The sequence below is a fragment of the Camelus bactrianus genome, chromosome 32, assembly GCF_048773025.1.
Source record: "Camelus bactrianus isolate YW-2024 breed Bactrian camel chromosome 32, ASM4877302v1, whole genome shotgun sequence".
Classification (NCBI taxonomy): Eukaryota; Metazoa; Chordata; class Mammalia; order Artiodactyla; family Camelidae; genus Camelus; species Camelus bactrianus.
The window spans coordinates 18,458,978-18,474,220 of NC_133570.1; the positions used below are offsets into that span (position 1 = coordinate 18,458,978).

Below are 15,243 nucleotides of genomic sequence, written 5' to 3' on the forward strand. Positions count from 1 at the left end.
TGAGCAGAGGATCTGTGACAGGAGGTGAAAGAAAAACGCCCGGTGTCCAATAGAGCCCCTGCCAGGTCTTCATGATGTCCACCAACACGGCCCCTGCCCTGCGGCCCAGGTGCCGGGGTGTCAGCCCCGGGCCCGGGGGCCCCCCAACTTGCTGAATGACAGGCACATGACAGTTTTCCCAGTATCACTAGTGACTGCTTTTTGTCTGAGGCTGATTCTACCCTTCACCAGATTATGCCCCCTCCATGTATAATGGGAAAACTCGTATCTAGCGATTTCAAGAATTCTGCTTTTAAAAAGTACACAAGAAATACAAAAGGGGATTCAATTTAGGTTATTTCGGAGGTCATACAAAAAGACCAACTACACTTATCCTTCTTGCTAAGCTGCTGACTTACATTAAGAAGCTTACCAGAGCCTCTGTTCTCACTTTGTACTCAGACTTTTGGAAGGAATCCAGATTCAGGAATCAGGGGCACCAGGGTCCACAGTGTGTTCCACTCATTTCTGCAGCTGCGTCTCTTCAAGTGCTCTAATCCCTCACCTGGCAGCATCTTTTTTTTTTTTTTTTTTAATCCCCTCAAACAGGTAGAGCTGAGCCTGAGCAAATCACCTCAGAGACAAGGCCTGCCTTTTGGAAACGAGCCACATCACAGGAAGACAGGACATAGGAGATTCAGCCAGGTAAACCCACCCCGCCAGAAAGGGGGCCCTGCTTCAGATCCCGCCAGAAAGAGGTAAGCCTCAGGAGGCAGAGCGGAGAGACTGTGCTGTAGAGACTACAATTCTTGTAGCAAAGGACAGATGGTCCTCCTCTTGCGTGCTTTGAAATAAGAAAATACATTTGACTATAAAAGTAACTTTCACTGTAGAAAATTTAGAAATATAGAAAAGCACCAAAAGAAAAAAAAATAACAGCTGTAGTTTATCGAGGTTTAATACTCATTTACAATGAAGGAATAGTTACCCTATTACAAGGGCAGTCTACAATTGCAAACTATTTGAAACCCCTGCAGAAGCACACCTTTCAGATCTGACCTACTATTGAGCACAGCCCTGCTAGTTTTCTAACCAGTTAGCTAAGCATTCCCAAAGTGCCACTGCACTGTCCCAGGTGCCCAGGAAGCAGCAAGACTCTGGCTAAATATCAGAATTCAAAACTGAAGATGTGTTTTGAAATTCATAACATCTCCCTGATGGGAGTTCATGTTCTATACAGTGGTTTCAATCTATGCCTCTTTTGATCTGGGAGGAAGGGACTGGAAGTTCTTATTCAACACTTAATAAAAGCAGTTCTTTTTATTTAAAAATCCATTTTCAGCGAAACTCCTTTGTAGCATTGTACTTCCTTTCAGCAGCAAGATGCCATTAAGGAGAGCAAAAATGGTCTGCGGAATAACAAGGATATCATGGCCAGGCTGTGGGTAATTGAATGAAGGTGTTCCCCAAGGCACAGAGACTCAATTTCTAGGGGCACACAGTGCATTTTACATCCACTAGAAAAAGAGAATCAGTAAGCCAGCCCGGCATGAACAGAGAATCTGCTCACAGCACATCTTCTGGTGACTAGGTTTCAACTTTACTGACGTCTCACTATGGGCCAGGCACTGTGTGAGACAGTGAGAATCAGAAGGAAGGACACTCACCGCACCTGGTCTCTGTGGCATCACCATCTGCTTGGGAAGACACACAAACCAGGTGGTTACGAACAAGGAAGAATGAAATAGTGCTATTATAAGGGACCACAGAGAGGAGCAAAAACCTGATTTGGACTTACAGGGATGGAGTGGTCCTGATGGGAACAATGTGAGATTTGAACAGGGCTCTTCGGGGTGAGTAGACTATCACAGGAAAAGCAGAAGGACAGTCTGGGAGACCGGAAAAGGACTTCTTTCATTCAGAGAATCAGCTGGTTGTTCACTCACACATTTAATAAACATCTACTATGTTGCAGGACTGCCTGAGGGCCTGGGTATGAAGTGGTAAATGAACCTGACAAAGCTTCTGAAAGGCTTTTCTGAGGCATTACCATTTAAGCAAGAACTTGAAGAATGAGAAGGAAACAGCCATTCCAAGAGTAGCAGGCAGAACTTTACAGAGAGAAGGAAGGGCGTGTGCAAACTTGAAGGTGGGGAAGGTGGTGGTAAACCCCAGGCAGTGAAAGGAGGCTGGGGCGGCTACAGGGAGACGCCATGCTGAAGAAGGACGAGAGGTGCCACCCAGGGCGCAGACAGAGGCCAGGTCGTGAGGACTCATGGGCCAGGATGAGGAATGAGAGCTGGAGTCTAAAGACCAGATCTTTTTTAACTTTTTTATTTTGCAGGGGGGAGGTAATTAGGTTTATTTATTTATTTACTTTTTCAATGGAGGTACTGGGGACTGAACCCAGGACCTCATGCCTGCTAAGCATGCACTCTACCCTGAGCCATGCCTCACCCCACCACTAGGACCAGCAGATTTATGTCTACCACCTTCCTAGAGCTAGATCATGGTGCCAGGCTCCAAAACTTGGATTTTATTCTCTGTAAATTGAAATTACAGAAAGGTCTTTTTCCTCTCCCTTTGAATTACAGAGTGTTTATTCATGGCTATTTATTTCTGGTTTTAAAAATAATACATGTTCATTATAAAAACAAAAACTGAAAATAAGGAAAAGCATAAAGAATAAAATACTAAGCATCTGTAATTCCATCATCCACCTATAACTACCACTAACACTATGGCCTATTTTCTTCCAAGAAATTTTTTTTCTTACTTTTCATCAGTATTTTGTATGTATTACAAAGTTTTAAATATAGTAAATTATACTATATACAATAATTCTAATCCTACTTTTTCACTTAATATTTTGAAACAAACATCTGACTATGTGATTAAAAATTCTCTGTTGGAGGGAGGGTATAGCTCAGTGGTAGAGTGCGTGGTTAACATGCACAAGGTCCTGGGTTCAATCCCCAGGACCTCCATTAAAAATAATTAAATGAACATAATTATCTACCCCCTTCAAAAAATAAAAATTCTCTGTAAATATAATTCTAATTGCAACATAATATTATATTGGATATAAAATAATCTGACATTCAATTATTATAGATAGTTAGCTTGTTTTTTATTTTTCTATAATATTTAGAACTGTTATAAATATTCCTATGTATACATCTTTACTCCATTTCTAAAATGAGAATTTTAGGATCAAAGGGTTTTAAGATATTTCTTAAAATTGGTGTATTATTTTTAGAAAGGCTAAACCAATTTATATCCCTAGGGTATGAGACTGTTCACTACATCCATGCTTTAAAAATATTTATTAATTTTATAGATAAAAATAATTTATCTGTTATTGAAATGTTTTCATGAAACTGTGAGGCAGAAACCAATGTCTCACAAAAACTCCATTTTAGTAAATTCAAACCGTGACACTGAAGTATTCAATTTAAATATCATAACCAAGAACCTGAGTTTAAGCTCACAGAATATTAGCAAATTTCTAATAAGACTAGTCCAAAGCAACAGGAAAGACCTCATTTCTGGCAGTTCAAACTGGGGATAGAAGCCCGGAGGGTGTTCCCCCAAACTGATGCAAGCCACCAACACCCTAGAGACCCCTGAGGCCTCGCCCTAACTTGTCAGCTTCCTGTATTGGGCAGAGGGGAAAAGAGTGAAGTGGGGAAGCCAGTTACCATGCTTCCTCTCTCCCTGCCACTGATGAAGAGCTGAACTATAACTCCAAAGTCATTTTTTTTTTTAATTCAAAAGGTACCTGGAAGCGGACTTAGTCAACCTCCAGTATCAGACAAAAGAACTGCTTAGGCACAAGAGTTTGGAGTTAAAACCATGGTGTCCAATGGGAGGGGTGCTGGGAAGAGTCAAAGGGTAAACCCCCTTCCTTCTTAGGATGAATTTTAACCTAGATACATGAGAACTGGGATCAAGAGAAATCTGCGTTTTCACCCACGCCAAGTCCTATCAACAGCTTGTTTGAACCGAGATGACCAGGGTGTGGCCATCGGGTCGCAGGAACGGATACACACACGGAGAGCTCCTCCACACATGCAGAGGTTTCAGACAGCAGGTTTTGCACACTCGGTCCCTTCATGATCTCATCTCAGTTCAAGCTCTGGACTGACTGTGGCCTCACAAGCTTGAAAAATCTGATGTTGTTAATGTGTTCAGAGAGGCTTTGCCTCTTGGGAGCTCACTTTCATTAACCAAGGTCGCAGAGCTGTACAAACCAGGACGCCAGTTTATTATGTACATTTTCTATCTGCAAGCAGATGTCATGAGAAGCCAAATGATATTCAGAAAGTCTGACAAGAAGCAAGGACTGAACAAGGGAAGGCAGGGGGACCAGCTGAGAGGTCTCCCCACCAAGGGTTACTGAAGGGCCTACACATCCTGCCCGGGGCGGCCCGCCTCTGGTTTATTTCCTGTCATCTTTCTGGGCTCAGCATCAACATCCCCTCCTCAAGAAAGCCCCCAGCTCCAGGCATAGGTTTCCATACCCCTGCATACATTCTCATTACACCCTGCATTTTCATTTAAGCACTTAAATCACGACTTTAACTAACAGATTGTATATGCCCTGTTGTTTACTTTCTTTCAGTTCCCTGAGAGCAGGAGCTATACCTGCCCCATTCACCACTAAAGTCCCAATCTGTAGTGTACACAGCACACAGTCGGCACTCGAGCCTTCATGGATGGAAGGGAAGGCAGGAAGGACAAGAGCATAATGGCTGTGAGTCTGCCACGGGAAGAGCCTGCAATGGGAGCAAGTCCCTCTCCCTCTGCACAGTGTCAGAACTGGGTCCTGCAAGAGTCCGCCCTGCTTATTCTCCCCATTTTGTGTTTTCAGTGCTGGCCAACCACTCCCCTCTACCACTTGCTTTGGATATGCAATACTTGTGGTCAGGTATGGTTTAACCCAAGTGCCTTTCTGTCTGCTGAAGCAGCTCTGCATACTCCTGGCCTCAATCTATTTCATGGTCATTTATAATTAAATCTCAGGGAGTAGCCTTCCTTTCAAGTCTTGGGGCTCTCACTCTGTGAAACCCCTATAATCACCACTCACTGATAAGGACAGGATGCTCCAGGATGCACAAGCAGTCATGAGAGAAATAGGACAACAGTGTGTCCATGTGGCTGATGCCTGTTCAAACTTCATACAAACAGAAGCTAGAGATGACATTCTTACATGCTTCATCTATTGTCTCAAAATATGATATTAATTTTGATAATTAAAAGCAGAACAAGCACTGGCCCGGGAGTCTGGGTGAGACTGAGATTGTTCTGATCCTCACTCTGACACTGACTTGGCTGTCAGCAAGTCCTACTCCACGCTGGCTTCTGCTGAGTAAGGAGCTGGCCTCAATGACCACCACAGCCCCTTCCAGCCTTGACACTACATTATTCAATGATTCTTTTTCATCTAAGAACTCATTTCTGACTTCATAAACAACCCCAAGATCAATCCAGCTGCTGGCAATGACTACCACACACTTGAAAGTCTGAGTTAAGCATCTCTAAAGAAATCACAGTGCTATCTTAGGATTTTCATGATTACAAATGAAATCATTCAAGAGAAAAGCAGATGTCCTTGGGACCTGATACCAGCTAACATAGCATATTCTCCGACACAGATCTTCTCGGCACTTGTTAATCACAGGATGGGGACTGAGACCCCTGGGAAATCTGGCTCTGATCTGGCTCTAGGGGACCCTCTTCTTCCATTTTTCCAGAAGCAGGTGCTTGTGGAAATTATTTTCCATATATAAAATAGCCAGCTGTGATAAAACATTTCCACAAGCATATAACTTTCATAATCTTTGCAAAAAGCGCCTTTCTTCCCTACCCTTGATGTCCAGAGTTCAAATTCTTTCCTCTCAGCCCTCGAAATGCACAGGTCTGTGCACAGGTCCTGTCACTGGTGCTAAATTCTCAAACAGGTGCTCAGCTAGAGCACAAATAAGCTCATTACGAATTTGTTTATAACCAAAAAACATCTGAATTTTAATTAGCTGATACATTAAATTCAAAGTCATGTTCATGTTTAAATGTTCTACAAACCCATTTCAGAAAATGGGCATCTCTGATGAGGCCCTTCCCTGCCTGGAAGGAAATTACCGAAAAGAGTAAAGATGACCTGACCAAGGCGTTTGCCCTCCAGAGATACGTATTTGTTTCTGCTGCAGCAACTGTGAACAGACTAAGCATAAAAGTATGCATTTCAGAAAATGTCTTCCATTAGCTCAAACAGGAGGTTTATAAAAGAAAAGAAAAGAAAAGAGCAGAGCCTGAGTTTGTATATGAAGATGGGACAGGGAACACAGCAGCACTTGCCTCGAGCAGTAAGACTCCACGCCCAGGGCCTCCCGCACGCTGGCGATGTGCTGCTCCAGGGCCGAGCTGGTGGCTGTTGGAAGGGCTGCACCGCTGCCAGCCTGGAAGTCGCTGGAGTTTTCCACTGTGTTATCTCCCAGGTAGTGTTCGTGAAACTTCAGAATTCCTGGAACAAGACAGACGCAGCCAACATTATACATGATTGGGGCTGGGGGAGGGAAAGGTGGAGGGCAGGGGACAGCAGCATCGATGGTCTGTGACCTCTTTGACAAGCATGGTGTCCTCCAAACCATGGGAAGAAATCCTCAAGTCCAAAGTCTCAAGAGGGTTTTTAGGAGTTTGGTCAGTACCCTTTTCACAGCTTTCACCTTCAGCTTTGGTGCTCGAAAACAGAGAATTCAAGATGGGGCTTTTGTTTTTGACAATACATTCAGAAGCTTGTAGTTCACATTAGTTCACATATTTCAAAACAGATGCTTCTTAGGAGCACCAACCAGGGAAAGCTTCCTTTCAGGAATAGTACAAGAGCATGCCAAGGTGTATTCTCTCCAGAAACTGAAATTCTGAACAAAAAATGTAACTGGCCAGATGGAAACTGTGTTACTCAGAGACTTTTCACTTCACAAAAGCAAATCAAAATAAATATGTAGCGTAACGGCCAGATAAGAACATTTTAAACCATTTTTAAATAAGACCAACTGGTCAATGGTCGTTAATAGATTAAAGGAGCAAAAAATGATGGCTGTATAAAACTGAGGCAATCCGCAGTGGTTTCCTGGCAATAAACATAGGACATATTCTCAAATGGTAATGAGGTGTGTCAGCCCTAGAAAATGCTGGTCCTCTCTGATTGGATTAGAGCCCCAGTGAAAGCTTCAGAGTCTCATTAAGAGCAAAGAGGAACCGAAAGAGAAACAATAGGAGCCTCATTATACATGGCTCATTATTACAGGGATTTGGGCATACCACCTGTCAAATCATGTCCCCAAAACATAACAACCACAGAGATAAAGCGTTTGATACCTCTGTCATCAGAGACACAACCGTGTCCTCCTGGGTGTTAGTGCCCCCCTGGGGGCTGGGATACACAGGGATTCATTCCACTGTGGCTGACACTCACCCAGTCACCAGGAACATCACAACTTAAAACCTTTAGCATAAAAAGGTCAGAGGTAAGAACGTTCTGTATGGAAAGCCCATAAAAACACAGAGTTGAGGGGGAAGTTATAAAAAACGATGCTGAAGCGAAGAATGTATAGGCATTCTCTGAATGTCATCAGAACACAAGAAGCATCTGAGAGCTGTCATCTAGTCATCAATTTTTTTTAACCAAAGGGACAGAACATAATCAAGAAAATCTTGTCAATTTTCCTTGGCAGTTGAGCTTTTTGAAACTGGTTTACAGATATTCAAGCGACCCGTTCTTCAAGATTCCCAATTATAAGACCCACTTCCCCAGTCAATAAACTCTAATTGGATCTGGTGTGTCTCCAACATGGTAAAGCCATCAGCATTTTATTATGCAAAAAATATGGCCCTAACAGCTAATTAGTGGTTCTGTATTTAGTGAAACTGTTACAGCCTGAACATTTAATCCTGATTTAATCAAAGGGGATTTTACTTCTGAAACAGATCTACAAATGAACTGGTTAAAAATGGGTTCTGCTACACTCAGAAATTTCAAGCATTTAAGACTTCATTTGTATACGGTGATAGAGCTGCCATTATCATTTTAGTCCCTTTAACTGTACCATGACAAAGGGTCACAATTATTAAATCATATCTAGAAAGAACTCGTTAGGACTTACAGTTATCCCTTTATTAGCTAATGAACAACAGCTGCCTAAAAATAGGGCTGCTGGTGAAATTAATCCTCCTGCTCTTAGTCTTCCTCGATAAATGCTTCCACATTCGCCAGCAAAGAGCAGTGATTTCTTGGGGGAATGAGAAAGCTGCGCTGTCTTATTAATCGAATGCCCCGCCGTGGAGTATCCACTGAGGCTGAGGTTTTTGCTGAAAGCAGACATTAGCGCCTTGTCTGATCTATGGGAATGCACCTCTTCCACCTCTGTTCATTAGATTTTCACAGTCTAGTGTCTTAATTAACCTGTTCCCACAGAGAGAGATCTTACCTGCCCCAGGAGCAAGCAGCCAGCTGTATAGGTAGCCCGCAGCCAGGGAATAGTAAAGCACTAGTCCCCTCTGGCCATTCACCATCTCTAAGATCTGATCGACGGTGACCGGGGAGTAGGGGTCAGAGTCCTGCTGTCCTGTCTGTCGCTCTACCAGAAGATCGGCAAATGCCCTTGTCCGTCCTCTTTCTGCCACAGCCAGGGCTTCATCATGATGGCCTAGGAGACAAAGGGACAGACTCAGGAGTCTGCGGGGAGCGTGCTTTCTCAGGGAGGGGCCGTCAGGGACAGAGACCCCGGGCGGAAACCCCACTGCCTCTGCACTTCAGTGTGTGGCAGACTCTCAGTCCCACTGTTTCAAATTCAACCCCTGCCTCGGCTGATGGGCACAGTGACCACCCTTATCAAACCCATGCTTCCAGTTCCACACCATCCTAAGCTGCCAGGCTTCCCTGGTCTGGCAGCCACACCACAGGAGAGCTGACTCTGTTCAGAGCATCTGTCCTCAGCCCTGCCTGCTCTCCCTCTGTGTCTGAGTTCCCTAGGCCTCCTGGCTCCTGACCCTACTTACCTGGCAATTTGGGCCTGATAGCTTTGTACTCTGGTCACCCTCTCCCTTCCCTGCTCCGCTCCATTCTGACTCAGTGCTGGCAGAGGAGTCCCCTAGTTCACGGCTCCTGACCAGCGTTCATGTTCTCCTCGATGCAGCCCCTCTCTGCATCACTGTCCAGCCCCACTTCCACATTTCCCCCAAATTGTACCTCTGTGCCTTTACACATCTGGCCCATCTGCTAGGTGTGCCCTTCCCCCATCCATTCAAAAGGAGGGATCCTGCTAATTGTCCTGCCTATCTCAAGGGCTACTGTAAAGATGAAACAAGGCTCTATTTGTGGAGATGCCTGGTAGGCATTATTCAAAACACCGACCGTACATATAACAAGTGATAATATAATTGCTACAGCTGATACCTTATTCCATTCTGGGCTCCCACACACTCCCTTCCCCTCTCTTCTAGTTCCCAAGGGCAAAGCATTTAAACCTCCGAGGTCTCTAGTTCTTTGAAATTGTTTCTCTCTTTCAAGCTTTTCCTCAGTCTCTTGATCCAACCTCTAATCCCACTTCATCTAAGAAACTAGTCTGTAATCTAGTTTAAAAGCTAATGCACAAATATGAGTACAAAAAAGATAAAGCAACATCCTTTCAAGTGAAGACTGTTACAAGTGCTGAAGGAACACAATGCAGAGAATCTGCCTGCATTATAAATATAAAAATGGAAGAGTTGCTAAAACTAAGGTCCAAAGAGAGAGTGGGCAGAGGCAGGAGACCAGATGCCGCAGCTCCGACAGCACTCCAAGGATGCCCTGCTTCCTGCAATTTGAGTATCACAAGAAAGCGGGGATTTATGTATGTGTATGCAAATGTCTTCTTTTACTCTATGAAGTTATTAACTGGAACAGCAGGGACAATTTCTGCACACACTGGAAAATTGGCCCCAAAGTGCTAGACAGACTTAACACTGTGAGTATAATAGATCATAAACTGTACTCCTAGGTAATGAGCATGTTTAACAAATACATTTTTTTCAAGGGGAAGTTTGAGTATTCATTCACATAAAGCAAAGGACAGGTAATTGACAAGACCTCAATATCCAACTTCAAAGACATTGTTAGCTCCTATGAACACCTCCTTAGCCCAAGTTCTGGGTTGGAAAATGGCCTGCAGAGACGGACAGGCCTGGGGAGAGGCAGAGGACAGGGAGCTGGAATAGCATGCCTGCAACAGGTAAGGCCCAGGTAAGGGAAGGTGGATGCTGCCCCCGTACAATGCAGCACACAGGCCTGAGAGAGTTATCACTGTCTAAGCCACAGCCTAGAGGGCAGACAGTACAAATATTTACTATACAGCAACATTAAACGTTGTATGACAAGTGAAATAGGGAAGAGGCTGGGTGTCTTCTCAGGTACCTGCCCCCAGGAACTAATAGGAGGGAACCTGGCAGGGGTCACCTGCTTCAAGCATCCCTGTCTACAGGACACTTTCTCCACCTCTTGGGTTTGCCTGCCGAGCCACTTTGATTCCACAGCACCTGAGTTTCTTCTACCCTAGCTCCAACCACACCATACTGGACCCCTGGCTTCTGTTCCTGACAAGCTATGAGCTTCCAGAAGTCAGGAAGCAAGCCTGCTTGACTGGCACTGGGCACATACAAGTATCTGTTGGATAAATGAACGAATGTTCAGTGGCTGGACTGTGGTTGTGGCTTAACAGCAGGTCCTGTCTCATCGCAGCAGTCACTAAACAACGCAGACAGATGGGGCACGCGCTCTGAGTGGGCCCTGCCGCTCTCACCGAGGCTGACGAGCACTCGCTGCAGGGCCTGGTAGGAGGACGTCTGCAGGTCAAAGAGGGAGAGTCTGTAGTCCGTGCTCAGCTGTGCTTCGTGTCGGATCGTTTCAAACAAGGCTGATGCCCTGTAGAGCTGTGAGTAGGGAAAAAGAACATTACCCACTTTCCAGAAACCCCAGTCTAGCTGTTCACTGACTAGAGACAATTTTTGTTCACACCTTGGTAACCACCTAAAAATTGTTTTAAAAGGTTTAGAAAGGATGAATCTTTATTTCCACGTAGGTCCTTGTGGACCTGCAAAGGCATCAATTTGATCATACTTAGTAAATTACCATTTATGTGATCAACTTTTGATGGATAAGGGGATCTAGAAGCCAGGGGTTACAGACTCACAGTCTTAAAGTTGTGGGAAAAAATCAACTATTAACGCAGCCAAGTACTGACTTTGATGAAAACAAATAAAAAGCCTCTCCTCTTGTCATCTAGCAACTGTAATTCATCACCCCAACGCCCCCCCCGAGCGGGAGGGCTGGAATGAGAGCAGGTGTACTGGAGGCAGGCTGGAGGTGCACCAGGCTGGGGAACAGGTGACAGCAGCCCCGCTCTTGGGAGAAGGGAGCTTTCCACTGGTGGCTCAGCTGAATCAGAGCTTGCTCTCCACAGCAGCTCCAGGGTCAGGTCTCTGCTGGCCAAACTCTACTGGAACCACGTCCACTCACATGGACACCCACGGGACCGGCCAAGTGATGCTCCTAAGGAGACGCTAGGCTTTTCTGTCAGTGGGACCACAAGACTTGTCTCTGATATTTATATGCTGGACCATCAAATTTTAAGTTCAGGCAAACTTAAAAAACAGAATTCTAAGACTAAGAGACTTAGAGTAGGAGAGAGAAATGTATTCTCAATCCCGCCACTAATTTGCTGTGTGACTTTTGGCAAGATTCGGAGCCTCAGTTTCTTCTCTATAAAGGAGATGGTGATCACCCTACCTCACAGGGTTATTTAGTGAATAAATTCAGTCAGTGACAGTACTTTGAAAATTATAAATCACTATATCAATACAAATTTTAATTTTTGAAACCAGAAAATTAGAATTCTTTAAACTGCCTTTAATAGTTTTAAAAAATACAGTGGAACATCCGAACATTCCAGGATGCTGTGGCACGAATTCGGACACATCCTGTCCTCAGTTCCCGAGCATCTCTGATGGGAGCCTTGACTCACTTATCCTCAGCCCCCTTGCCGAGCACAACGCCCTCCACAGTCAGCATCTCACCCGGCCTAACCTGTTGAGCGTGTGATTTTAGATGATGCCTCCAACCTGACAGAGGAACCCACAACTCCAGGGACCTTTCTAATTTCCAGAGCCAGTGTGACAGCTGGCTTCTCTTCAACTATTTGTGTATGTACAGAAACATGAACTGTGCGTGTGTGTGTGTGTGTGTGTGTGTGTATGAGAGAAAAAGAGAGGTAGACAGAGAAAGGGAGGGAGAGGGAGAGAGGAGAGAAATATCTATTCATATAACTAGAAACTTACAAAGGCATTAAATCCAATAATTACAAATTCTTGGATTACTTACTTCTGTCATAGTGTATAATTTCATATTAAGGTTTACTGAGGAACAGCAGCACATAGTACAAGAACTCCAAAGAAATTATTGAGGAATCTATCACACAAGTGAGCAGGAGTCTTTACTATGGTTCAGCACCTCTGGGCTGATACAGGCTGGAAACCTTGTGTCAACCCAAGAGCAGAGGTCAACACTTTCTGGCAACTGTCATCGCTATACAGGATAGCAATCCCGAGGTCTCCATGCTTCTAGAAACAAAACCCACTTGGGACAGCGGTTCTCCTGCTCACCTGGTGTTGGGCCTCCTCCAGGTTCCCACTAGCCCAAAGGGAGAGGCCAAGACCGTGGCGAATTTTGGCTTCATCTTCTCTTCGGCCCAGTTGCTCTGCTAGCCTTAAGCCTGAAATCAGAGAGAGAAATTTGAAGGACATACAGAAAACATGATTCCACCCTGCCAAGGAGTTCTGGAGGGTAGTTCTGCCTCAGGTGTATATAAAGAATGTTAGCAACACAGCTAGATAAATGCAGGATACAAGAATCAGTCATGGCAGAGTAAGCATTCTTTTCAAATCCTGTGTTGGTAGCGGCCTTCCCAGGGCACCGCAAGATGCCCCAGCAAGAGCTCAGGCGATGGCTAGCAGCAGGAGACAGGTCTGCAGGGCAGGCAGAAACACTGAAACAAATGGAACCTAACTGGCTGCCCTCCCAGCTGTGAAATCCCTAGCTTTGCAAATGAAAACTCCTGGCCTATACATTTATCTAACCCAATTCTTTGGCTGGCAAAAGCGTTTCCTGACAGTTCCAGTGTCAAGTACAGAAGCCAAGCTAATAATTTTTCCTATCTCACATGCACAGCATCCAATCAGTGTTGATGGGAGACACATCTTATGTCCTCCTGGAAGCAGAATGCTCTCACTGCCTGACCCTGCCTTCTGCTACTGACAACACTGACGCATTTCACGTCCAATCTGCTTTTCCTTCAAGGCTGAGACTTTGATGTGTCTCAGCAGGGTTGCAGAACAAGTGCTATTATGACTCAAAAGCTTTAAATGAGACTGTCCTCATTCTAATGGCCTTCAGAGAGGCACCTGCAGCTTGGGTCACTTACCCACAGCACGCTTCTGGATTTCAGGACACCAGCAACCTCCAGGGCTGTGTGGGAGCCAAAGCTGAGGGCAACCATTTATTGTGTTGGCCACTAAGCAGTTCTCAGCATCACTTTGCCCTCATTATCCTGCTCTCTGTACACAGGAGTTAGCTTGTGCAGAGACAGCATGAAAGCTCCCACACTACACTACACTCACAGAGGAAGGACTTCCTCTTCTAATCTAATTCGGGATGAATGGGAGCCTGCCTCTGAGCATGCTGTGCCCACACAATTTCAGACTTTTGGAAAAGAACAGAGTCAGCTGAGAAGCTAATAAAAGTGATACACGTGTGCAAGCTCATATAATATTATGCACCTCAAAATGCACGTAACTCAGCAAACTTAGAAACAGCATTTTAAGTTTAAAAGATGTCACACGGGTAACAAAAACAATATGTACTTGCAAATTATTCACATTTTAAAATACCTCATAGAGTAGGAACACAAATAAAAGAAATGGCTCCTGGATGAAAACCAGGAGGATACCAGTTGTCTTGACCTTCAACAAGCTAACCATATTTACTCTTCAATATAGCTATTCCTGCTAGGTCTGGGTCTATGAGTTGGAAGTGAAATTCATTGAGGAAGCCCCTCAGAAGATATGTTCTGTGCAGCAGGGACTTGACTTTGCTCCCTGCTGAATCCCCAGCACATAGGACACTCTCTGGCCCAAAGTCAGAAGTTCAACAATGAAGAGCTGAAAGCCCACTGGACAGACATGGTATCTGTCCTACCCCAGTTTCCACCTGCCCTCTTAGGAATCTGACCCACCCATCCAGCTCTCCTAGAGCCTAACCTGCCAGGAAATAGTTGCATAACTCCAGGTAAGTCACTAAATTGCTCCAGGCTCCCTTTCTTCATTTGCAAAGAGAAAAAGCTGGGTGAGACCAGCAGTTTTAATCAGGGGTAACTATACAAATCACCTGGAGGGCTTGTTCAACAGAGTCAGACCAGGCCCCACCTGTGAGATTCTATTGCACATGGGCGGGGTTTCCTCAGGTGGTTTCCACAGCCCCTGAGGAAAGCTGAGAGAGAGAGAGAGAGAGAGAGAGAGAGAGAGAGAGAGGGAGAGAGAGAGAGAGAGAGAGAGAGGGAGAGAGAGAGAGAGAGGGAGAGAGAGAAGGAGAGAGGGAGAGAGGGAGAGGGGGAGAGGGAGGGAGAGAGGGAGGGAGAACTTAAGTGGTTTCCAACTGAACTATTCCCTCATTGCAAGAGAGCTACAGACCAAACTGAGAGCCCTCAGAAAGGGCCTTCCAGGTGCACCTGTAACAGCCCACAAGAAGAGGCATCTGGTTGGGCCCACAAGGCACACCAGGCTCTTTGGGGGAGCATACCCATGAAAAAGATACTGTGGAGATGCCACAATGAGAATTTAGATCTCTTTTAAGACTTAAAATTATGAGAAACAATAAAAATAAATGGAAAGTTTTCCATAAATACAGAATTCTCTTACAATATCTCAGTCAAAGCAGCTGCTTCATGGAAATAATGTTTCAAGAAGAACAAAAGAATACAGCTGAAAGGTTGTCATATGCTGGGTCTGAATTTAATAGTTTTCACATATTCAACTGAAAATCACCCAAGTCTGTTAGAATTTTATCACAGTCAAGTTTCAGGAAACCAAAAGCCAACGCTCACATTTAACGCTTTGAGGCAGAGCTCCCATTGAGTGGGAGCCAAAGAAGGTCTGGGAAGTGGCTTCCAGCCTCTC

At 44.8% G+C, this 15,243-nt stretch overlaps 1 protein-coding gene across 3 annotated transcripts in view; it reads right to left on the reverse strand.

The window, feature by feature from the left end:
* The window catches only part of TTC28 (tetratricopeptide repeat domain 28), a 478,119-nt gene that overhangs the window by 64,657 nt on the left and 398,219 nt on the right, over positions 1-15,243 (reverse strand). For all 3 annotated transcript variants that reach the window (XM_074356732.1, XM_074356731.1, XM_074356733.1), the window contains 4 exons: positions 12,676-12,785; positions 10,818-10,947; positions 8,469-8,687; positions 6,337-6,502 (listed from right to left, as the gene is read on the reverse strand). In XM_074356732.1, the coding sequence (XP_074212833.1) occupies positions 6,337-6,502; positions 8,469-8,687; positions 10,818-10,947; positions 12,676-12,785 (625 nt within the window). The remainder of the gene's footprint in view (positions 1-6,336; positions 6,503-8,468; positions 8,688-10,817; positions 10,948-12,675; positions 12,786-15,243) is intronic.